Source organism: Pneumocystis jirovecii, assembly GCF_001477535.1.
Source record: "Pneumocystis jirovecii RU7 chromosome Unknown supercont1.6, whole genome shotgun sequence".
NCBI lineage: Eukaryota > Fungi > Ascomycota > Pneumocystomycetes > Pneumocystales > Pneumocystaceae > Pneumocystis > Pneumocystis jirovecii.
In genome coordinates this window covers 73,926-97,030 of record NW_017264780.1, presented here as the reverse complement: position 1 = coordinate 97,030, position 23,105 = coordinate 73,926, and the positions used below count along the sequence as shown (strand labels likewise).

The window sequence follows — 23,105 nt, the reverse complement described above, 5'->3', positions numbered from 1 at the left end:
TATAGATATGGCATGATTTATTGACGTTTTTCATAATGCATGTAAAATAGAAACCCATTAAATCATTAAATTCATTAAGTTACTGCATTTTTCGTACTTGTTTTTTCTAGTTGAATTATTTTATCTTTATATTCTTTTGTCATCTCTTCTACTTTCCTTAATGCTAGTTCTAGCCGATCTAGTTCTTCTTGTTCAGTTCTTTGACCTATCAACAATTAGTTACAAATTCTATTTTTACCAAGTTAGTGTACTAAATGGATTAGAAGGTGTACGATCCAATGGAAGAACAGCCCGTGAATGTGTTGTTAGAATTTCATACATAGCTTCAGTAGGTTCGTTAAATATCTAGACATGACTTAATTGAGATAAAAAATATATAATAGCTACTATTTCATCATACTGATAACTTGTTACAGAAAGACCTTGTTCCCGTATTGTTTCAGAATTTGGACCATAAGGATGCAGTTTTAAATGATGAAAAAGACTAATACTTTTTTCTGCTGCCTCTGGTACAAAATAAATACGAATAGCAATATCAAATTCACCCCATCCTGTCTCTGAAACTTCAAAGGGGCTCTGGTCAATTGCTAAAACTATCTTAATTTCTCTGCTTAATACTTTTTTTTTGATACTTCTTGTAGCATTCGGATAGGTGTCATGTAACTTAAAAACTACTTTTTTAATAAAATATGACAAATCCTCATTATATACACCCCTTACTGATACTGTCCATGAGTGTGTATGGTCAGAATCTGGTTTTTTTCTGTCTCCCAAAGGCATAGCAACATTTCCTACTACAATAGGCCGGATAATTTGGCATTTAGGAACACGGGTTGTAGGCGCCATAAAAAGCTTTTAATTTTTCAATATTAAATATTAAAATATTGTTTCTTTTTGAAATATTCTGTTTAATTTAATGTTAATTTTGATTTAATTTTTTCTAAATATTTAACATCATTAAAACGATCAGACGTAAACCTGCTTCACGTATCCTGTAAAAGAAAAAACCAGAAAAAGACAGAAATAAAGGGAAATTTGGCTTAATATATATATATAACAATGGAAACTAAAGAAGAATATCAAGTGAGCAAAAAAAAACAGAAAAAAAAGCACTATTTTAACTGTAAAAAGGGTTTTTGTAAAACAGAAAATCATAAAAAGGAATTGTCTGAAAAAAATGCTGAAAAAGAATGTTTTGATATAAAAAGTAGAATAGAAAAGTTTAGACAATTGAGATTAAGGATGAGAGTTTCAGAAGAAGAAAATCGGAAGGACTTATTTAGTGAATATTGCCGTTTGAAAGAAGATCCAAAGTTGGCAAAAAAAATTGAATTTAAACGTCAGAATGCTGAAAAGAAACTTCAGAAACAAGAAACTATAGAAAAAGGTGAAAATTATGAGAGAAAACGTGCATGGGATTGGTCTATTGAGGAATCAGAACGATGGGATCAAAGGATGAAAGAAAAACAAGAAGCACGTGATAAATCTTTATTTGCAGGTTGTGTTATACAATATTATATAAAATTATGTATTAAATGGTTTTAGATTATACACAAGCAGCTCAACATAGTTATGAAAAATTGATGCGTAAATTTAAACCAGATTTAGAAGCATATGAAAAAGAACGGGCCAAAGTGATAGGTGATAAGGAATCTTTAGAAGAAAATTCGTCGGATATGTCAAATACATATGAATCGTTTTATAGAGATGCAAACTTTCTTGGGTTTGCAAATAGCAAGCCAAGTAAGAAGGCAATTGATCGTCTTGTTGATGATCTCAATAAACAGTACATCTTCTATATGATACATTTTATTATTAACTATTTAAAGGGAAGAAATGAGGAAGAAGTCAAGAAGACGGTTTGATCCTGATAATGAGGATGTTAGCTATATGTATGTTCTAAAAAAATGGTTTATTGTTATATTAATCGGGATGTTAGAAATGAGAGAAATGCGAATTTTAATAGAAAAATTTCGAGGTATTTATATTAATTTTTTAAGAATGCTTCTTATTTTTTAGATTTTATGATAAATATACAAGAGAAATTAGAGAAAGTCTTGAAAGGGGTACAGCCGTATAAGCATTGTTATTTCAGATTTTAGCCATTAGGTGTTTAAAGATATGCTGGAATTGCTTATTACAATAATATAGACGCATATATATATATATTCTGAGTACAACATATTCTATAAATTTTTTTTTTACAACACTGTTGCTAATTTTTCAATATGTTGTATACTTGCAATACCTTTAAATGTTTCGTCGTGAATGGATTGAATAATTGCATCTGCAACAGTTTCTACTTTCAAAGGCTTAACTCCCACTGCATCTATGAATGGTATTTTTTTGTCAAATAATCTGTTTACATTAGAAATTGTATTAATAATGCAAGCAAGAGGCATAGAGATGGGTCGTTCTTTTGAATACATAAAACCTATATACATTAGTATCAAAAAAGTTAGAAAGGCATGAAGAAAGTACCTGGTCTCATAATAATGGGTCTTATATTTGGAAGAGAGCAAATATAATCCTCGGCTTCTCTTTTTGACTCAATGTATCTTCTAGGGATACCTGGAAAACCACCTGCTGCTGAAAGATAAACGAAAGGCATGTTCGTATTAATTCTTGATACTTCATCGGCTACTTGAATTGCTTTTTTCACGTTTGTATGAGTTAAATAGATATTTTTTGTAAAAATTACCAAAATCTCTATTTAATTTATTATAGCTTAAATTTTCATCATGAGATGGCTGAAAAGTAAGGGATAAAAGATCTTTTGCAGATAGGAAATGCTTGTATTGTGATTCTAATAGAGTTCCTACAGAGTATACAATGGCAGAACTTTTTTTTATATGTTCTTTAACCAAAATTTCATCTTTTAAGTCACCTTTACACCAATTTACTTGTTTTAGCCATTCTGGAACACTTGAATTATGTCCTGCACACTCTGGTTTTCCTTTTCGGCTTATTTTAGGTCAGCTAGGGTTGAATTGATCTTTAATTTTTGTTAAACCTTAATGATGTAACTGTCCAACCTTTTTGAATAGCAGTTTTGCAAATATGTTGACCTTTAATAAGTCAAATACACAAAATATATAGAAAAGTGATCATTTTCAACCTAAAAAGCCAGTTCCCCCAAGTACAGTGAGGTGACGATTCATTCTCAATTTAAACTATTTTTTAGCTTTTTGAAATAATCGATCGACGTCAAAAAAGTATTTTTAAAAATAAAAATCTTTTAAAAAAAGAAAATAAATAAAACAAATGACTTAAGATATATTTGTGAATTTTTGGTAATGACTTTTTTGACTAAATCTTTTTTTTTTCAGAAAAAAATAAATAAATTTTGCATAAAAAGATCAAGTACTAAAACATTGAATCTTGGGAAAAATGTACTATATCCAGCAATTCAAAAACATTTAAAGCTTTATGAAACAGTCAATATAGATGCTCTTGTTTATGGATTGCAAGATTTTTCAAATGCAATGGATAGTCTTTTACCAGAAAAAAAATTTAAAATGATTCGTAAATTACAAAGATTATATGGAAAACCTCTTAAGATGATTGTTTTGTCTCGAAGTTCATCTAAATTCAAGTATTCAAGTCATTTTGAAAGAAAAAATTCTCGTTTTGTATGTACTTGGTTCTTTCGAATAAAATTAATTTTCTCTTAGTTACTTGCACAAATGGCAGAATGTTTTAAAACATTTGATAAAGAGAGTATTCTTGGAATTTTAAATTTTTCTGTTTATTCGGAAAATGTTTCTGAAACGCTTATATCTTTCTATCTTTACAAAATATACTCTCTTAATAAAAGGAATGAAGGCTTGCCGCTTTTAAAAGAATTTTTAGAAACACTTATTAATTCTGATTTGAAAAAAAAACTAATGAATATTTCGGCTATTAATATTGCAAAACTAGAAACTCGATATTTATATGAAGATATAGAAATTCCATGTAAGTTTTTAATGAGTTTTTGCATTTACTAAAATATTAAACATCAGTCTCTATGATGTTTGAAAAAAAATCACTTTCTGAAGACATATATAATATGGTTAGAGTTTATATATTGAAAATTTATTCTATACAAGGTAAAAGTCAAAAAGCCATACATATACTTGGTGAGTTAGTTAAAGCCCGTAGAATTCCCTCCTTTTCAATCATGAATATCCTATTAAGAACTGTTTTGGGTAAAAATACATTTATTAATAATATAAAAAGAGAGTCTGATCTTATGTTTTTTTATAATAAGATATTTTCTAATTTATCTCCAAACTTTGAAACTATTAAGATTCTTGCAAACTGTTCTTTAACCTATAATGAATTTGATAAATTATGGAGGTTTGTCATTAACCATCCTCATAAAAATAAAATCATAGAAGGATGTCAAATTGAAATTGCACGGGCTTTTTTAAGGCTTGGTCAAAAAGTTCGACAATTATCTAATTCTAGTATTCATTTAAATGCTAATGCTATGAACTTTCTTCAGTATCTTATATCAAATGTCAAAAAGCTATATAAAAATACAATTATTTATTTAACCCTATGTTGTTCTTTATTTGATAATTTTATTGGTCTTAAACAGTGTTTTAAAATTTTAAATTCACATCACTGGGAATTATCTACAAAGCATTATGCTACAATTTACAGACAAGCTTTCAATTTAAATTTCGAAAATTTAAAAGTTTGTAGACACGAATTTGTCAAACATTTATGGATGCAAAATGAGCAAAAAACCTTGATATCTTTGCCAAAAAAGCATCCCAATGAGCATTCTTTGGTTGAATATGTTCGATGTATGGGAAGTTTTAATGATCTACAAGAGATTCTTCGTCTTATAAAAAAAGAAAAACCAATTAAAAAAGGAACTATTATCGGGTTCGTAGAGGCACTCAACCTTGCAAAGGCACACACAGAAAGCTTATCACTATTGAGATTGCCGGAGCTTAGAATAAACATGGATTTAAACATAATAAAATGTTTTTTTAATAATATTCAAACGAGACCTGCGTGGAACGATATTTTGCATGCTGTTTCTATAGAACTTGCTCGGAACCAAATTACTACGCCACTTGACTTTTTTGCAAACTTGTGGGAAAAAACCATGCATCAGAACTGCTCCAAAGAGTCAATCATATTAAAAGAAAACTACGTAGTAGCCATAAAACATCTGGTTAAAGAATACACGGTACAACTAAATAAAATTATAAAAGAGCTGCAAGATCAAAGAGACATCGAATCCGCTTTGACACAGCTTGAAGCCATTGACTATTCTTGTGTTACAACACTGCATTCGTAAACATAAAGCCACCAATAAATACCCCTGTTTCTTTGATTTATAATTCATAAACTTTTGCATCTTATTGATGAAATTGCTCGTTTTACAATATGTGCCGCACCAAACCACCCTTGTTTCCAGCTATAGTTTGGTCTAGAAAAGCCTGCTCTGCCACAAATATTCCTGTATTTTGCACTTTCCTGTATTTTTTGTTTTACTGAGCACATCCAGCGCAAACACATCCTGCGTTCAACCCCTTATAATTTCATTGATGCACCACAAAAACTACAACCCATAATACATGATAATACCCGTATTTTGCACTGTGAAATACCGTTTCAAACATTTTTATCTGCAATTATCGCTTCTTTCGAATCCGCTACAATAGGACATTTTAAAGCATCTTAGATAACACCCTCTGCTCACTTGCTCGATTTCGTTAAAAATACAATAAAAAGCCCAAGCACCACAAGACTAAGAAGAAAAATACATTTTCTTTTTCGTGATTTTCTTTGATACGCCTCTGCCTTTCCCCGTCAGTGCCTGCAAACCCCGTCTTCAGATACCTTGCTCAACTCCTTGCTCGCCTCACACATAGACTCCCCCGTATTCTCGATATTCGTACTAATCGTGTCCAGAATACTCCTGCTTGATAAGACCAAATAAAAATACACAAACTCTCCCCACCCCTGGTCCGTCACTACTGATTGAATCTCCTTGAAGATATCCGACAGCTCTAATATCCTTTTTGCAATATCCATTATATCTCTCTCTCTGCGCGCAATTTCTTCCTCTGATTCTCTCTGTACGACAAGCATCTGCCCATCTTCCGGACACCCTTCCCGGACACTCCTTCCTGTGATAGGGACACCCTCCTCTTTGGGGACACTCTTTCCATACGTGTCTGTAAGAGCACCCGTGTGTCCGGATCCCCGATGCAGCTCTGAGAGGTCAGCCTTTGGCACATATGCAGTGGTGCTACGCTGAAGATACAGCGACTGCTTCTTCTTGAAGAGCATGTTTTCTGCCTGAACCTTGTTTGCCAGTGCAGTCTGCACATTTCTTGCAATGGCCGCTTCTGTCGGTGTCGCTCCGTGCCGGGGGACGACCGTCCTTATCAGGTCCTGGCACCTCCTAAAGCCCTTTCTGGCGAGTCAGCGCCGCACACAGTGCACACGCACTGCACATGCACTGCGCAGACAATGCATACACTCCATACACACTGTATACAGCATACATGCAGTGTACACTCTATTGTGCACACACAGCATACTATGTATGCTATACTATATATATGTATGCTATACTATATATGCTATACTGTATACACCACGCATACACTGCACACTGTGGCACTATACATATACAGCATACACTGTGTATACTATACTATATATTATGTATACTATACACTATATGCATAGTATATGTATATATTGCATGTATAATATATTGCATGTATATGCTGTATATATACAGCATATACAGTGCATACAGTGCTCTACTCGCGTTGTGTATGCATGTCTGTGTATATACAGTGCACACTACGTATATGCGTACACTGTGCAGTGCAACACACACCTGCAGCACACGCATGCAGCGCCACTGCGCCTCTCCCTCATCGTGCCGGCGGTCGTCGAACCCCGGCAGCATGTTCTTCTTGTACAGTCGCTCCAGTGCCTCTCGCTCTCCGCTGATTTCCTGCAGCAGCCTCTCGACTTCCCCGACGCATGCTGACCAGTCGGGCGCCAGCCAGTCGAGCTCGACTGCGTCCCCGAGCAACCCGCAGTGCTCGTCGCTGTGCGCTGCGACAGGGTGGTGGACGCACGACTGTCTGTACGCAACAAACAGCCGCGTCCGGTCGCGCGTCGCCATCGCCGCCCGAGAGCGGCCGCTGCGCGTATCGCTCTGCGCCCGCGCACACCACAACATGGCTGGCGGGCAGGCTGCGCAGGCAGAGCAGAACCTCACAGAGGAGCAGATTGCAGAGTTTCGCGAGGCGTTTTCGCTCTTTGACAAGGTGTGTGTCGCTGCACCGCACGCACTGCACTGTGCGTGCACTGCATATAGGCATATAGGCATATACAGTATATACTGTATATACAGTATGTAGCAGCATGCAGACATGTGTAGCATATATGTATAGCATACACGCATAGTGTATACAGTGTAAGCAGTGTATACACCACACACATTATATGCAGTGTATGCGCATTATATGCTACGTGTTGCATGCACGTACAGTGTGTACATAGATGCACTGTATATACAGCATATACACATACTCCGCACTGTATGCGCACTGTATGCAGTGTCAGTGTGCATGTATGCAGCCGTGCAGTGTATGCACGCAGCATTGCACAGTGCATACAACACGCATACAGTGCGCATACAGTGCGCTGCACACACAGTGCGTGCATTGTACGCATACTATACATATACTGCATATATATGCTATGTATATACGCAGCATATACTGTCCGCATATGTTATGCAGTGTATACACATACATAGTATACGCATTGTATATACACTGTGTATGCAGTGTATGCACTCTGCTACTGTGCGTTGTGTATGCGCTGTATATGCATTATATGCGCGGTATATGCGCGGTATATGCGTTGTATGCTGCAGTGTGCAGTTGTGCTGCGTATACATGCTTACTCAGCAGGATGGCGACGGATGCATCACCACCAAGGAGCTTGGCATTGTCATGCGCTCTCTTGGGCAGAACCCGACCGAAGCCGAGCTTCAGGATATGATTAATGAGGTCGATGCAGACGGAAACGGGACAATTGGTACATTTTGTGTATTTTTGTCTGCACTGCCTGACAACGGCAGACTTCCCCGAATTCCTGACAATGATGGCCCGAAAAATGAAAGACACTGACTCAGAAGAGGAAATTCGGGAAGCGTTTAAAGTCTTTGATAAAGACGGCAATGGGATCATTTCAGCAGCAGAACTGCGGCACGTGATGACCAATCTCGGGGAAAAGCTTACAGACGAAGAGGTGGACGAGATGATCCGGGAGGCAGATGTGGATGGTGAGAAAGGGCAGCAGGGCGCCGCTGAGCACACAGGAAGAACAAGGAAAATGTATAAAACTAGAGTGTGGATTTTAGGAGGGAGTTTGTGTATTTTTGTGGGAGCGGGATTTTTACTGTGGAAGGCGCTAACACTGTGCCAGTGGACATGGCATAGAGGAGTGCAGCGGTGGTGCAAAGGCGGTGCAGCGCTGTATACAAGAAAAGAGCGGGACTGACGCAGATAGGGGACGGAGCAATCAACTACACTGAATTTACACGGGTAATACAGAAATACATGTATAATAAGTATAATGAAAACTAAACGTCTAGATCATGCTTAATAAATAGTCGTCCGAAAGGTGTTGAAGGGAGGGAGGAGGGAAGGAGGGGAAAAAAGAAGGAGAAAAAAAATGTATAAAAAAGAGTCTAAAGAGAAGAATTAGGAGAGTTTTTAGAAGGAGAATCAGGAGACAGAAGGCCGGGCTGTGAATCGGATGGCTGAGGGGGAAAGGAAAAGTGGGGAGGAGAGCCATGAGTAGCGTCTATGAGTTCGTCTTCAATACTGAGGAGACCGGCAAGTTTAAGGTCGTTGACGATGTTTTCCGCCTGCTGAAGGGGAACACTGGCGAGTACTTTGTTGATATTGTCAAGTTGGCCGCTGTAGAGAGCGGCTTGAAGGTCGGGAGAGAAAGAATCAAAGATCTGGCGGGCCATTTGGGTGTCGGGGTCGTCGGAGGAGGGGGGAGGGATGGAAATGGTGATTTTGGTGTTGGGATCAACCGCGTGGAGCTGAATCTGTTCTACGGGGGAAGAAGTGTCACGTTCCAAGAGAATTTCCGCAGCACGGACCTTGATACGGGAGTAGGTTTGGTGTACATCGTCGTTGAAGAGTTTATGTGCAGCGTGGTTGGCAGAAGTGACACTGGGAAGGAATGAGTGAGAAAAAGAAGGGAGGAAAGGAAGGGGAGGTGATGTACCGCTGGAAAAACAAAGTAACGCCGTCTTTGCCGAGCTGGCGACAGTATTGGAGAAGAAGGCCTTGGTGGACGCATTGTTTGGCAAGGGTTTCGTTGCCCTGCATTTGATAATTGAATGCATCGATGAGTAGGCCGTCGGTTTCTTGTTCGTCAGAGACGATTTCCGGATGAAGACTGATAAATTTGAGAAGGGTGTGGTAATCACGGCTGTCAAGTTTGGAAAAGTCTCTTGCAGCACTAGAGGGTTCTATGTGTTCGGTGGTCTCGTCTTCGGTATTGGTAATATTTTCCGATAAAGATGTTTTCTCCAAGTTTTTCTCTTCAAGTGCCTGTTTATTGAGGACCTCGACTGTTTGTATTTTTTTCTTCTCTTTTTTCGCTGGTGTTTTTGTTATAGACTAGTTTATTAGATAAGTGTCAATTAATATAGATACACACAGAACTTTCAAAGCCGATCCGTATATCTTCGGATGTTATTTTTTCCTTGCCTTCTTCTTCTAGTTTTTCAAGGTCTTCAGTGGCCTTGATGATTAAATTTTGTAGTTTTTCAGTGTTTTTTTCGAATTCCTGAATAAATCTTGTACGGCGTTCTTCCCCTTCCAATGTGTTGAGGCTTTGTTTAATTTGTTCAATCAATGTTCCAATAGACACATGATATTTTACAGCACCTTCTATGTTGGGTATGTTTTCCAACTTAATTTTATTTAAAACATCATCAATGACATTGTCTGGAGATTGATTTGTCGTTGTTTTCAAGCTTTCAATTATCCTTGAGATTTGTTCCACCAAACCAGTGTTCATTTTCCGAGTAGCAGTGATATCCTGGATTGCTCTTTTGCGTGCTTGACGTTTCTCATGAATATCTCGCTGTTTCCATCGGATAAAAGAGCGTTTGTCGACATTTGGATGAACTATAGGCTATTTTAGTCTTTTTTTTGAAATTTCCAGGTGCCCAAACCTTCTATATCACTGGAAATGCTCGTTAGATAACATGTACCTGCCTATATACCTATTATCTTTACCTGTCGTCACTCAATTCCAACTTATCCCATTTGGAGTAATCTAGAACCATTTTGAACCAAAAAAAAAGCTATTTAAAAGTGGTATAGAAGTATATTGTTGAAAATAGATATTTCTAATCGAAATATAGCAAAAAATCTGCTGAAAACAGTACTATTTATGGATGTTTTATTGATATATAATATATCACTTTTTTCTGAGGTTCGGGAGAAATCTCGAGTTTAAATGTATTGAAAATCAGAAAAAAAGTATTTTTTTATAAATATATAGATATCACTGGAATTGAAGATATTCAATCGGTTTTACTTATTTTTGGGATAAAAAAGTTTTTTCCATGTTTTTTTCTGAAATCTTGATGACAACAAAACAATGCTTTTTAGGGAGTTTAAAACATCATTGAAACTTATAAGAAAACAAAATAATATGTTTATTCGTTTTTTATATACACATGAGTATGTATTGGCAAATACTTCTTTGAAACAGCTGCTTAATTTGAGAATTAGGACTCTATATACGTGTAAATGGAGTTCTTTGCGATGCCATAGATTTTGCTTTGTAGAAAAAAGGCCTTTTTATTTGATATTTACTTCATCATCAAAACGTCTTTTTTTGCATCCTGGTTTTAGAAAAAGTATTTATTATGATCATGTGTGTTTGCAATAAAAAGATGTATATTTGTAATTGTGATTAGAAGAATGGGAAAAGTCATCAAAATGGACAAAATACAACTATTCACTCGAAAATAATGTTTTCCGAATTAAAACGCTTTGTTAAATTGCTTAAAGGCGAAACTAGAATGTTATCGGGTAATTTCTAAAGATATCTATAATATCTCAACGTGGTAGTTGCTATTATTCTTCTGTTTTTTGGGTCTTCTGTTTCTATGTCTATGCCGTATATATATGAACTTTTTTTGAAAAAAATCTTATTTATTAAAGATATATTATTGGGAAAATTTTGGATTTTATGGTTCAACCATTTAAAGGCACTTTTTTTGGGATTGAGCCCTTTTATTTCTATACAGGACTTGCTGTTATTTTCCTAGTTAGTGGGGCATCTAATTTTGGACGTAGTCTCCTTTTACGAATTATTAGTGAAAGAGTTATATCTAAATTACGATCACGTTTATATCAGAATACTATCAGACAAAATATAGAATTTTTTAATGTTAATCCGTAAGTCGTTTTTATTTTAAAAAATTTTATTAATGTATTTTAAGGAGTGGTGATTTGATTTCACGTTTGTCTTCAGGTAGAAATATATTTTTTTACTTTGTTTTTGATTTTTCTTTAGATACAACAATCGTTGCTAAAACTCTTACTCAAAACTTTTCTGATGGTTTAAAATCTTTAATCACCACAACTGCTGGACTTACAATGATGACATGGATATCTGTAAAATTAACTTCAGTCATGATGTTAATTCTGCCACCAATCGTAATTGGTTCAGTGAGTATTATCGTTTTCTTGGTTTTTATTAATTTTTAGGTGTTCTATGGGCGTTATATAAAAGCTTTATCAAAAAAAATTCAAAAAACTTTAGGAGATTTAACAAAAGTTTCCGAGAATCTCAGAAATATATATACAAGTATTAAGAATTAAATTTTGTATTATATTTTTAACATATATATCTATAGTTAAAGCTTTTACAGGTATATTTTGAACATTTGAAATCATTGTTTATAAAATAGGCGAAACACTTGAATTACGCTCTTATAATAATAAAATTCGAAAAGTCTTCCAATTGAATAAGAAGGATGTACAACAACCATGTATATGTTATATACTTGTTATAACATAAATCTTAGGCATTTCTTAATAGTACATTTTTAGGATTAGTAAAATTTGAAAACTATTTTTATGTAATATTAAAATTTTTAGATTGGGCTATCAGGGAATATGGTAGTATTGGTTATTCTTGCTTTTGGGGGACGCATGGTTAGCAATTCTATTATAACTATTGGTGATCTCAGTTCCTTTTTGTTATATACGGCATATACAGGAAATTCTATGATTGGGTTAAGTGGATTTTATTCTGAATTTATTAAAGGGTTAGGTGCATCATCTCGGTTGTTTGAATTATTGGATAAAAAGCCATCTATAAAATCCACAGGTCTGGTTTATTTATATTTAAAGTTAGAACTTATATAATAGTAGGTATTTTTGTCACTAGTATTAAAGGACCTATTGAATTCAAAGATGGTAAAGTAGATGTCATAACTTTATGCAATATTGATTTTCAGTTTGTTTTGCATATCCTTCTCGTCCAGATATACCTATTTTTTCTAAATTATCGTTTACAATAGAGCAAGGTACAAATGTTGCAATTTGTGGTCCTAGTGGAGGAGGTAGTTAATATATTTGTTTTATTTTTACTTTTTTTCTAATAAAAGTAGGAAAATCAACAATAGGTTTGTTATTTCGGTCTTGAATAATTAACTAAAATAATAATAGCATCACTCCTTTTAAGATTTTATGATATAGACTCTGGAAAAATTACTATTAATAATATGGATATTCGGGAATTTAATTTAAAACAATTTCGAAAAAAGATTGGTATTGTACCACAAAATCCTACACTTTTTTCTGGTACTATAAAAGAAAATATTGCTTATGGAAAACCGGATGCAACATTAGAAGAAATAATAAAAACAATAAAAAAATCTAATTCTAATTTTATTATGGATTTTCCTAATGGTATCAATACTCATATTGGAAATAATGGAATACAATTAAGGTAAAATTTGTTTTTAATTATTTAATCATTTTAACTTTTAGTTAGTGGAGGACAGAAACAAAGGTAATTCAATAATAAAATAATATACATTTAATTATGTTTTTATAATTTAGGATTGCAATTGCTAGAGCGTTAATTAAAAACCCTGAAATATTGATTTTAGATGAAGGTAATTTTTAATTTTTTTTTTTTTTTTATTAAAATATTTAGCTACATCTGCACTTGTAAAGTATAGTATAGTATGTTTTTTATGTTAATTGTTCCTAGGATGGAAAATCTGAAGTTTTGGTTGATGAAGCATTACAAAACTTGATTCAACAAGAAAATCTTACGTCGATAACTATTGGTAAATATAAATCTATATATGTTATTCATTAATTTTTTATTTCAAGCTCATCGACTTGCTACAATCCAAAGGGCTCATAAAATTATTGTTTTAAATCAAAAAGGCAAAGTAATTGAAGAAGGCACTTATGCAGAATTAAGTAAAAATATAAATTCTGCATTTATGAGATTAATGAGGTCCCAAATGTGTGGATATGAACTTGTCGAAACAAACGAAATCATTAAAAAAAGCCGAGTTACACAGTAAATTATACATAAAACAAGGATCGGCTGTTATTTCATATCATTGTTTTTTAATGACAACTATATAAATCATATTTCTATTTAATACATATACAAAAACGCTAAGTATTGTTAGCACCTGGTGCATTAGGATCTTTTTCAAGGTTTAATAATAATTCTTTGAATTTTGATATATTATTATTTTCTAAACCTGATGTTGTATCGGATAAATTAAGAAGTTTCACAATGCGTTCCCATAGTGTTCCATGAGACTCTTTACTTCTTTCTAATAGAAATTCTTCTTGTTTTTTTCTATTTTCAAATTTAATTCTAGATAAATTGTTAATAATGTATTTATATACCTTGCTTTCTGAATTTCTGCCTCTTTTTTTCTGTTGTACGTTTCATAAAAGTTTTTAATAGCTTCTTTTGCTGCTTCTATTCTTTCTATTTTTTTCAATTCATTTTCTTCATCACGTTTTTGAATATCTAGTTCTCTTTGTTGTCTCCATTCTCTACATTTATTAATCATTTTTACTTATTAATAGTAACTTGTTTACTGAAGAAAGATAGGTTCCTCAACATATAATGTGTTTATGTTTGCATCTTTTGTTTCTGTTTGAGTATCATTTAAATATATGGTTTTTGAGGGTATTTCATCTTGTATTTTGAATTGAGGCTAATATAAAACAAAATCTCATAAAAAGAAAAAAATAATTACATACTTTGTGTCTATTCAGTGTTATATGGTGATTTGCTGCATCAAATTCTTCTAAAGACGGGAAATTGGACATTGTGAATGAATCTTTTTTGTAAATAGATTTTTGCTAATATTGTTTTTAGTTATTGGATTTCAATCTGACTTTTTAAGATAAAATAATTTAAATTATTGGTTTCACTAATTTTATATAAAAACTGTTTTTTTCTTAATTTTTACTTGAAAAATGTTGAATTTTCTTGAAGTTATTTTTTCTATACTTAAGATTTCAAGAATCGAACAAATCAATTTAAAAAAAAGATATTTAATTTTTGGTTGTTTTTGTATTAAATTTATCCAAAAGTACTTTTAAAAGACTGTATAGTGCTTAAAAACTGATATTATCTTTTTATTAGTTTTTTTTTGTCAGAAAAAATCTTTTTAGTACTAAAAATTTGGTTTACAAATAATTGAAAAAAGTTATACTTTTAGTTAATGGCAACTCTTGATTTAATTCGTTCTAAGTTTGCAACACTTAATACTGGATCTCAAGAAGAGATTACTAGCGTTTCTTCGTGTAATTTTGCTTTTTTTTTTGAGAAAAATAAGTGTAATCATTGTAGGGGTTTTATTCCACCGAAGAAGTGCAAAACAGATTGTTGAGACATGGATGCAGAGTCTACGTGATGGTGAATGTTTTTATATTCTATTTGGTGCTTTTTATTGACTTTTTGAAGCGTCTGGTATGAGGAAATTGAATCTGATTTATCTGGCAAATGATGTAACACAACAATCCAAAGCTCGTAAACGTGAGGAATTTGTTAATGCATTTTCAACTGTTTGATTTCTTTCATACTTTTTATATATTAATTTTATCCAAGGTTATTGCAGAAGCGATGGAAAATGCTTATTTGCATGGGACTCAGGATGTTCAAAATCGTCTTAAACATGTTGCAAATGTATGGGAACAAAGGAATATTTTTTCTGAAAATGTAATGATGGATGTTAATAAGAGACTAGAACGTATGTTTTTTTAGTATTTTTAAATCTAAAATGATTTTTAGTTGCTGAAAAAAGTGTAAAAAAGTCTTTATCAGGTGGAAAAATAGGAGGTGCATTAAAATTATCTTTAGTTCCAGAATTGGTTGGTTTTTCATATTAAAGATTTATTTTTATTCTTATAATAAATAGTCTAAACTTAATTTATTATATCATAATCTTACTGCATCAATTTCATCTTCTTCATTGTCTATTGGGTCTTCATTTAGTTTTTACACACAACTTACGGAAGCCGAAACACCTCCTGTATCTCCATTATATGCTTCAAAACTTTTTCAGTTATTGGAATCTCTTAAGTTATCTTACAATACTTCGAAGGCTGCTATTGTAGTTCGTGAAGATATTATTAAGCAATTAGAGATACTTCTTAAAGAAAATAACTCTATGTTGGCTAAGGAAAATGAACAGCTTGATGAGATTCAGAAAAAAATAGATCATGTTGATGATATGAAACAAAAAATTGAAAAAATGGTAACGGATATAGAAATTTCTGAAGATGAGAATTCTAAGCCTTCTATACTATTTAAAGAGTTTTCTTCTAATGATCAGACCATGTTGTATGAAAAACCTGTTACATATGATATAATTAATGATGAAACAAAAAGTAATTTTCAAGTTTCTGACTTGAAATCAATGCCAATTTTAACTTGTTTAAAAAATATTGAAGACGATTCTAATCCTAGAAACGATTCTAAATCAGAAATAACTTAAATTATTTGATATAATTAAAATATAAGTTGTTGAATTTTTTTGTAAATTGTTTTAAAATTCATTGTTAACTTTGTTTTTATTTTTATTTAGTATATTTTATAGATTATTTTCATATTTAAATACAAATTTTAAATGAATAATTGTTTTTTATAAATTTTAGATATTTGTTTTAATATTGTAATTTAATTAAAATTTTAAACATTTTGTTTCTATATTTGAAAAAAATATTTTTCAAAAAGTAATAAAGATATTATTTTTTAAATTAATTTTAACATCATTTTTATTTTTGTTTATAAAAATTATTTATGAAATATTTTGTTCAAAATTTTATTAGAAATTTTTAGTAAAATATATATCTTTGTTCAATTTTGGAAATAAACTTAAATAATAGGGATAAATCAACTCACTTTAAGTAATTATTTCTAAAGTAGATGTGTTTCTTCTTTTTTTTTTACAAACATATTTTTTAAATTATATCACCCATTTTATAGATCTTAGAAAAATTAAATTATGAAATAACTTTTTAAATTAAATATAAATTAAACATAAAAAATATTACATTTGATATAAAATAATTTAAATTATTATAATATCTAATAAAATTATGTAAATAATTTTCTTTTTAAAAAATATCTAATTTTATTTCCAAAAAAATATAATAAAAATTTATTGAAAATTTATTTTCATAACATTATTCAATATTTCTTAAATATAGATCATTTTTCTTTTTTTATAAACTTAATCTTTACAAATGTTTTCAAAATCTATTTGATATGTACATTTGTATATAATATATCATTTATTATCTTTATTTATATGATATTTTAAATTTATCTATTATTCACTTACAATTTTTCAGTTTCATTTATTTTTTGATACTACGTTTAGGCATTATCAATAACTACGTCTTGAAAAAAGTATGCCAATATCTGGGTAAGTTTACATATTTTTATTAAAAATAAAAAGAAATTAATATCTTTGAAGTGTTTATTTATGTCAAGATGATACAGGGATGACACTTATGGAGAATATACGGCAAAGATTGCTTTTATTTTTGGCACAAAGTATAGGTAAATTTTAAAATTCTATGTTTTTAAACCTAAATTATCTTAGGACGCTGGTCTATGACATACAAACTCTATACAAGACCTAAAAAGCATCTTTATATGGTTTCTTTATCTTTTTGTCCAGAAGTTACTTTTTGTAAGACTCAACAAATATCAGTCAAGATGGATGGAGATTTTGAACAGATGATCATAAAAACAAAGTTATGGAACATAAGACAGATGTTTCAGGTTCCACGATTTATTCATATTCTGAACAATGTTTATTTTTGGATAGCTTGAAGGAGATGTTTATGAAATCAATGATTTTATTGTTCGTATAGCAAGTACAGATAAAGGTCTGGTGATTAATGTAAGTGATATAATATTTTAGTTTAAACTTTTTTAATTTTTTTAGATTGAATATACAACATGTGATACAATTTCTCAGGGACATATAGCAATAGAAAACCTTTTGATTGAATGTTTAATTCCTACATTTAAAAATGTCTGTATTCGCTCATCATATAATGAAGTTGCTTCAAATGATCTAAAATCAACTTTAACATCTGGTTTTCAGTTTATAGATGTTTTAAAATTAGAATAATATATTCTGAATGCTTGATAATGTGGTATTATATCTATTTGAAAAATTATTAAAATATTTACTTTTAACACATATTCTGAAAGGAAAGATATAATTCACTTTTTTTCATTATATTTTCTATCTATTATAACTTTTTATTGAATACGAAAATGAAACATCATATTTTTTGATAGATCATTAACATTTTCTTATTTCTTTTACATTGTTATATCTATGAAACGATTAAATGAGTTCAAATTTCTATTTTTCATATATAGAATTGTCAAAAATTTTATATTTTAAAGTTAATATAAAATTTAAATATATTATTTTTTGAATATTTATTCTAGGTTGGCTAAAAATTCTAAATATGGTTTGTTTTTATTATTTTTCTTGGTTTCTCATATAAATTTTGTTTTTATGTTTAAAAATAAGGATAAGACATAGTTTCTACTATATTTAAAGTTTAATTTTTTATTACGGTTATACCTATGTCAAATATAATATGGTGTTTAGCTTTTGGCTCAATTTAAATAATAAATATATATTAAATAAATATATATTAAAATTTAAAATATCTATTTAATATTTTTTAATATATTTCAAATACTCATCGAAACAATCCAAAAATTAAGTTTTTTTTGATATTTACATAAATTTTATTAAAACTAAAACATATTATTATATTTTATTTATTGCATTTTAATTTAAAATTACTTATCTATTTACAGGTATATTCTTTTTTTGTTTGAAATATTTTTAAATTTAAGTTTAGAATTAAGTTTTGAAAGAATAGAATTTTAATGTCACGACATTCAAAAAGAAACACAAGTTTATCATTTTTTACAAATTGTATTATTTCAAATGGATAGATTTTTATATTTTTGACTTTTTTTCTTTTTTTTAGATGAACGTTCTATGTTAGATTATGGAACTAAAAAACAAAGACTTGAAAGTGATTCATTTCGTCAATTTGACGCATGTCATCTCTGTATGTCTCAAACTCGTGATACTGTTTCATGTCAGGAAAATGGAGATATTTTTTGCAGAGTCTGTATTATGGAAAATCTTTTATCTCAACGTAAAGAAATAAAGAAAATGGAAGAAGAAATAGAAAAAAAAAAACGTCAAGATGAAATTGAAGATAAAAGAATAGAAGGAATTGCTAAAAGACGTGCTATTAAGGATTTTGAAGCACAGCAAATGATTGCTAATTTGCATCATCAAAATACACATAATGATGAAGTTTTGCAGAAAAAAGAAATTAAAGAAATTTTTGAACTTGACAAAGAAGAGCTTTTAAAAATTACAAAAAATGACAAAGATAGGGAAAAAATGAAATATATAAAAGAGAAAGTAAGTTAAAACAAATTATTTTGAAAAAATGTTTATTATAAGGAATTACGATCAATACCAAAAATTAATTCTTTTTGGATTCCATCATTAACACCTTCTGTAAATACCAAAGAGACTATAAAAAAACGGAAAACTGTACCTATTTGTCCAGCATCAACTGCTAATAAGTCTCATAAAATATCGCTAAAATCTTTAATTTCAGTTCATTTTACTGAAAACGAATCATCAGAAAACAAGAATCCACAAAGAATTTGTCCAGCTTGTAAAAAAAAACTTTCAAACATATCCGGAGCATATCGTAATTACTTGCTTTTTAAAATATTTTCTTTAATTTATATTATAGTTATGAAGTTATGCGGTCACGTTATATGTACAATATGTTTAGATCAGTTTGTTCGCGATTCTGGTGTTTGTTATGTATGTGAAACTAGTTTGTATTTAGAAGAAAAAGATGCAGCAAAAAATATCTCTAAACTTTCAATTGTAGAACTCTCTAAAGAAGGGACTGGCTTTAGTGCTAAGAAAAATGCAATGGCTGAGAAATTTGATGTAGCCTTTCAAGGGAGTTAAATTCGATTTTTTATATCTGTCATTCTATGTTATTATTATGTATTGCATTTATATATGTGATTTTGGTTTGTATACAATTTTAAAAATCTATTATTTATATATTCATTATTCAAGATAGATCTAGAAAAATGTATAATGATATGTCAAGTACTGATTATCTGTATCAATTAAATATATGATTTTCAAACAATTATATTTACATATGCTAATATCTCTTCATTGTGTGTTTTCACATTATAATATACTTCTCATCTTTATTAGATACCTTTTTTTGAAGTGATGCATCTGTATGATTTATTGTGTTACTTGTACTGCTTTTTTCTTCTTGTATTTTTTCAGTTCCATGTCCTGTATCTTTTTCAAGATTTTTTGTACTTATATGTTTATTAATTATATCAACTAAGAAGTCGAATTGGTCAGTTGATTCAATTGCACTCTTCCTAAATAAAATATAAATATTAATAATACAGAAAGAAACTTTAATACATATGCAAAACAGTTACTTTTTTTGCTTGTTTAGCACGAGCTTGTTGTATTGTTGCATTTACAATTGATTCCATAAAAAGTTCTAAAGCTTTAGAAACAATTACTGGTGTAATTTGTGCTACTTTCCCTACTTCTTCGTCTAATATTTCATGTTATTTTGACTATTTAAGTAGTATAAAACTTACCTGCTTGCATTATTTTTTTAATTCTTGCAATAGGAAACTTTGACCTGTAAATTGATTTATTTGGCGGTGAAGTCATTTTTGTAGGAAAAAATATAAATCTGTTTAAAACAATGGCTAAGTTTTATGTAAAAATGGGTTTTCTAAACTTTTAAATTGGATATCACTAGTTTTTAACGTTAATGGTATTGATGTGTGCACGGAGATTCCGTTAATATGTTGCCCGAATGTCTTATAGATAACCATAAAAAATGTTATTTAATAAATGATTTATTAGAAGTTTCTTTTTAATGCTGGGAAAATATTGAATTTTTTCTGTATAGTTTAAAAATATTTCTAAATATTTATTTTTAAATTGAAGTTTTATTTTTATTTATAAAGATACTGTAATGATATTCTTTGAAATATCTTAAGTTTGGCGTCATGAGTTTGACAAATGATGATTGATGTTTAAGAGATAGATTTGATGTATTGGAGATTTTTTGTTGTAAAATTCTTCTGATTTTTCAGAAACCCATATTTTTGTGGTTTTTAAGGATTTCAGAAATCTCTAAATCTCAATGTTTTAGAACAAAATGGCTATTGACACTAGTCATCTAACTTGATCTAATCTGATGTCAAACTATATGGCATATTACTGTATTATTAACTAGATTATAAGTATTTATTAGGAATGATTATGATTTTTAGAAAAAATAAGTATTTTGTAAAATTGTTAATTTAATTCTATAAATTATTTGAAAAACTCAGTTTTAATAGTAAAATCATTGAAAAAAGATATTGTCTGTATTATATATTTATATTAAATTATATTATATTTTGAATAATTAAATTTTAATTAATTCCAGTTATAAGATCTTTTTAAAATGATATTTTTAAAGTAAACAAATATAACAAGATAATTAAAGTATTTAAGGTGTTTTTTTAGAATTAGAATAATAGTTTATTATATGATATTTTTATAAAATATTATAATTAACTTTTTATAGAATCTTTTTGAATACTTATAAATTAAAAATTTATGTATCAGTTCTTAGTTTCCTTAAAGTAGATAATACATTATTCATCAATATTTATTTTAAAAAAACTTCATTTATTAGTTGTAATAAATTTGAGATAACATTTTTTTGTTTAAAATCAAAAATCAATATAAGCAATTTTTTCTAGTAAAACTTAAATTTTTAAGAATGAATAACAAATACTATAAATTATTATAAAAAATATTTTAGATATAGAATAATAAAAATCTTTCTGTATTTAAATAATTTTATTTAATTCTATTAACTTTATAAGAATATTATAATTATTTCTATAATATTATCTTCAGTATGTTTATCATAATCTAGAATGCCAATCAACTTTTCTGAAAATTATTGTATTGATCTTTTAAATTATTTTATTTTAAAAGAAATATGTTTTAAAATATTATTTTTTTCTTGTAAAATTGAAGAATTTAACAAAAAGTTAAAATTGTATTACAATCTAACATTCAAAAATGATATAATAATATTTATACAATTTATTATAAGCACAATTTATTATTTGCGACAAATTATAATATTAGTTTTTTTAAACTTGAAAAATTTTTTGGAATAAATTTCAATATAGCTTAAGATTATATAATAAAAATAAAATTGCTTAAAAATAGAAGCATACTTACAAAGATTAATCAATTTTTTTAATTTTATTTGAAGAAAAAGATTCAATTTACAAAAGATAAAATAGTAAGATATTTCTACTTGAAAGATATCTATAAAAATAAAAAATATATTATTAAAAATACCTTTGTGAAATACATTTTAACTATAAATATTCCTTTTTAAATTACTACAGATTTATATGTCATAAAATACTATTAAAATATTAAAAATTTTTACATTTTATTATTGATTTCTAAAGTATTTTTTAAGAAAAACTAAATATACATAAATATACAAAATGTTTTTTTCTAAACTATATTAAATATATTATTTATTTAAAAGACTATGATAATGTTAATAAAAATATTCAAATTCATTCCGGTATATTAGATAAACTCGACATTTATTAGATTTTCCATAAATACGAGATTTAAACTTAATTTTTTTGATAAAAATATTATTTAAAAAACTTTTTTTATAAAACACAAAATGGAAAACTACAAATTTAATATTCTTCATTCTTCACAAAAATCAGGAGCTCTTCAGTTTGGTTCTTTTTCTTTAAAATCAGGGCGTCAAAGTCCATATTTTTTTAACAGTAGTTTTATGAATACGTCTATCCTTTTAGATTTATTAGCAACAGCTTTTTCTCATATTATTTTGAATATGAAAATTGAATTTGATGTGATCTTTGGATTGGCATATAAAGGAATTCCTTTAGGTGCAATCACAGCGATAAAACTTTATGAACTTGACAAAACTAAGGCAAATATTGAATTTATATACCATAGAAAAGAAAAAAAGGATCATGGAGAAGGAGGTAATATAGTAGGCACATCAATAAAAGAAAAACGAGTATTAATATTGGACGACGTAATTACAGCAGGAACTGCAATCAAAGAGGCAATTGATATTATTGAAAAAGAAGGTGGAAAATTAGTCGGAATTGTAGAAATATTGGACCGCCAAGAAAAGAGATATAATAATGAAGCTAGTACAGTTGAAATGCTACGTAAAGAATACCAGATCCCAGTAGAAGCGATTATTACATCAAAAGATATTATAGATTATTCCAAAAAGATGTTAAATGAGGAAAATACAAAATCAATCCAAGAATATTTAGAAAAATATGCAGCAATTAGCATTTAATAAAATACAATACACATTATC

At 29.6% G+C, this 23,105-nt stretch overlaps 14 protein-coding genes across 14 annotated transcripts; 8 read left to right on the top strand and 6 right to left on the bottom strand.

The window, feature by feature from the left end:
- Nucleotides 1-74: 74 nt before the first annotated feature.
- T551_01475 (YEATS domain-containing protein YAF9) lies at nt 75-846 on the bottom strand (the record flags this gene model as incomplete). The annotated part of the gene is made up of 3 exons (XM_018373738.1): nt 75-205; nt 252-345; nt 388-846. The coding sequence occupies 3 exons, from the start codon at nt 844-846 to the stop codon at nt 75-77; spliced, it is 684 nt and encodes a 227-aa protein (XP_018229913.1).
- Nucleotides 847-1,059: 213 nt separating this feature from the next.
- Nucleotides 1,060-2,151, top strand: T551_01474 (uncharacterized protein; the record flags this gene model as incomplete). The annotated part of the gene is made up of 5 exons (XM_018373737.1): nt 1,060-1,498; nt 1,546-1,786; nt 1,830-1,978; nt 2,020-2,066; nt 2,110-2,151. 5 exons carry the CDS (start codon nt 1,060-1,062, stop codon nt 2,149-2,151), a joined length of 918 nt encoding a protein of 305 aa, XP_018229912.1.
- Nucleotides 2,152-2,201: 50 nt separating this feature from the next.
- Nucleotides 2,202-3,161, bottom strand: T551_01473 (ubiquinone biosynthesis protein COQ11; the record flags this gene model as incomplete). The annotated part of the gene is made up of 5 exons (XM_018373736.1): nt 2,202-2,434; nt 2,482-2,652; nt 2,702-2,964; nt 3,014-3,068; nt 3,119-3,161. 5 exons carry the CDS (start codon nt 3,159-3,161, stop codon nt 2,202-2,204), a joined length of 765 nt encoding a protein of 254 aa, XP_018229911.1.
- A 135-nt stretch (nt 3,162-3,296) lies between these two features.
- On the top strand, nt 3,297-5,299 carry T551_01472 (uncharacterized protein; the record flags this gene model as incomplete). Its single annotated transcript, XM_018373735.1, has 3 exons — nt 3,297-3,632; nt 3,675-3,957; nt 4,005-5,299. The coding sequence occupies 3 exons, from the start codon at nt 3,297-3,299 to the stop codon at nt 5,297-5,299; spliced, it is 1,914 nt and encodes a 637-aa protein (XP_018229910.1).
- Nucleotides 5,300-5,700: 401 nt separating this feature from the next.
- T551_01471 (uncharacterized protein) lies at nt 5,701-7,010 on the bottom strand (the record flags this gene model as incomplete). The annotated part of the gene is made up of 5 exons (XM_018373734.1): nt 6,921-7,010; nt 6,261-6,412; nt 5,951-6,221; nt 5,845-5,902; nt 5,701-5,805 (listed from the first exon to the last, which is right to left on the bottom strand). The coding sequence occupies exons 1-5, from the start codon at nt 6,929-6,931 to the stop codon at nt 5,701-5,703; spliced, it is 597 nt and encodes a 198-aa protein (XP_018229909.1). The 5' UTR covers nt 6,932-7,010.
- Nucleotides 7,011-7,822: 812 nt separating this feature from the next.
- On the top strand, nt 7,823-8,685 carry T551_01470 (calmodulin). Its single transcript, XM_018373733.1, has 4 exons — nt 7,823-8,076; nt 8,120-8,323; nt 8,551-8,585; nt 8,636-8,685. Exons 1-4 carry the CDS (start codon nt 7,827-7,829, stop codon nt 8,651-8,653), a joined length of 507 nt encoding a protein of 168 aa, XP_018229908.1. The 5' UTR covers nt 7,823-7,826; the 3' UTR covers nt 8,654-8,685.
- On the bottom strand, nt 8,670-10,477 carry T551_01469 (uncharacterized protein). The gene is made up of 5 exons (XM_018373732.1): nt 10,305-10,477; nt 10,241-10,251; nt 9,721-10,193; nt 9,283-9,680; nt 8,670-9,227 (listed from the first exon to the last, which is right to left on the bottom strand). Exons 1-5 carry the CDS (start codon nt 10,352-10,354, stop codon nt 8,732-8,734), a joined length of 1,428 nt encoding a protein of 475 aa, XP_018229907.1. The 5' UTR covers nt 10,355-10,477; the 3' UTR covers nt 8,670-8,731.
- A 194-nt stretch (nt 10,478-10,671) lies between these two features.
- Nucleotides 10,672-13,630, top strand: T551_01468 (uncharacterized protein; the record flags this gene model as incomplete). Its single annotated transcript, XM_018373731.1, has 18 exons — nt 10,672-10,950; nt 10,994-11,108; nt 11,148-11,196; nt 11,241-11,477; nt 11,522-11,750; nt 11,790-11,889; nt 11,939-11,953; nt 11,993-12,090; nt 12,183-12,414; nt 12,459-12,503; nt 12,545-12,649; nt 12,695-12,712; nt 12,756-13,038; nt 13,084-13,101; nt 13,152-13,207; nt 13,249-13,262; nt 13,306-13,384; nt 13,431-13,630. 18 exons carry the CDS (start codon nt 10,672-10,674, stop codon nt 13,628-13,630), a joined length of 2,172 nt encoding a protein of 723 aa, XP_018229906.1.
- Nucleotides 13,631-13,727: 97 nt separating this feature from the next.
- T551_01467 (uncharacterized protein) lies at nt 13,728-14,399 on the bottom strand (the record flags this gene model as incomplete). The annotated part of the gene is made up of 4 exons (XM_018373730.1): nt 13,728-13,935; nt 13,968-14,120; nt 14,166-14,284; nt 14,331-14,399. The coding sequence occupies 4 exons, from the start codon at nt 14,397-14,399 to the stop codon at nt 13,728-13,730; spliced, it is 549 nt and encodes a 182-aa protein (XP_018229905.1).
- A 333-nt stretch (nt 14,400-14,732) lies between these two features.
- On the top strand, nt 14,733-16,072 carry T551_01466 (uncharacterized protein; the record flags this gene model as incomplete). Its single annotated transcript, XM_018373729.1, has 5 exons — nt 14,733-14,991; nt 15,040-15,140; nt 15,184-15,325; nt 15,367-15,446; nt 15,494-16,072. Exons 1-5 carry the CDS (start codon nt 14,973-14,975, stop codon nt 16,070-16,072), a joined length of 921 nt encoding a protein of 306 aa, XP_018229904.1. The 5' UTR covers nt 14,733-14,972.
- Nucleotides 16,073-16,991: 919 nt separating this feature from the next.
- Nucleotides 16,992-17,722, top strand: T551_01465 (uncharacterized protein; the record flags this gene model as incomplete). The annotated part of the gene is made up of 5 exons (XM_018373728.1): nt 16,992-17,005; nt 17,057-17,142; nt 17,186-17,367; nt 17,414-17,488; nt 17,534-17,722. 5 exons carry the CDS (start codon nt 16,992-16,994, stop codon nt 17,720-17,722), a joined length of 546 nt encoding a protein of 181 aa, XP_018229903.1.
- A 782-nt stretch (nt 17,723-18,504) lies between these two features.
- T551_01464 (uncharacterized protein) lies at nt 18,505-19,627 on the top strand (the record flags this gene model as incomplete). The annotated part of the gene is made up of 4 exons (XM_018373727.1): nt 18,505-18,553; nt 18,609-19,057; nt 19,100-19,355; nt 19,401-19,627. 4 exons carry the CDS (start codon nt 18,505-18,507, stop codon nt 19,625-19,627), a joined length of 981 nt encoding a protein of 326 aa, XP_018229902.1.
- Nucleotides 19,628-19,856: 229 nt separating this feature from the next.
- On the bottom strand, nt 19,857-20,374 carry T551_01463 (uncharacterized protein; the record flags this gene model as incomplete). Its single annotated transcript, XM_018373726.1, has 3 exons — nt 19,857-20,067; nt 20,114-20,252; nt 20,299-20,374. The coding sequence occupies 3 exons, from the start codon at nt 20,372-20,374 to the stop codon at nt 19,857-19,859; spliced, it is 426 nt and encodes a 141-aa protein (XP_018229901.1).
- A 2,050-nt stretch (nt 20,375-22,424) lies between these two features.
- T551_01462 (orotate phosphoribosyltransferase) lies at nt 22,425-23,084 on the top strand (the record flags this gene model as incomplete). The annotated part of the gene is made up of 1 exon (XM_018373725.1): nt 22,425-23,084. One exon carries the CDS (start codon nt 22,425-22,427, stop codon nt 23,082-23,084), a length of 660 nt encoding a protein of 219 aa, XP_018229900.1.
- Nucleotides 23,085-23,105: the final 21 nt, after the last annotated feature.

Bases quoted from the DNA above. Each gene is read 5' to 3' on its own strand.
- T551_01470 (XM_018373733.1), top strand. From the start codon at position 7,827: ATGCACTCTGCTACTGTGCGTTGTGTATGCGCTGTATATGCATTATAT. The intron at 8,077-8,119 runs GTACATTTTGTG...TGACAACGGCAG, and splicing joins AGACGGAAACGGGACAATTG to ACTTCCCCGAATTCCTGACA. The intron at 8,324-8,550 runs GTGAGAAAGGGC...TGACGCAGATAG, and splicing joins CCGGGAGGCAGATGTGGATG to GGGACGGAGCAATCAACTAC.
- T551_01469 (XM_018373732.1), bottom strand. From the start codon at position 10,354: ATGGTTCTAGATTACTCCAAATGGGATAAGTTGGAATTGAGTGACGAC. The intron at 9,681-9,720 runs GTGTGTATCTAT...CTAATAAACTAG, and splicing joins GGATCGGCTTTGAAAGTTCT to TCTATAACAAAAACACCAGC. The intron at 9,228-9,282 runs GTACATCACCTC...ATTCCTTCCCAG, and splicing joins GTTACTTTGTTTTTCCAGCG to TGTCACTTCTGCCAACCACG.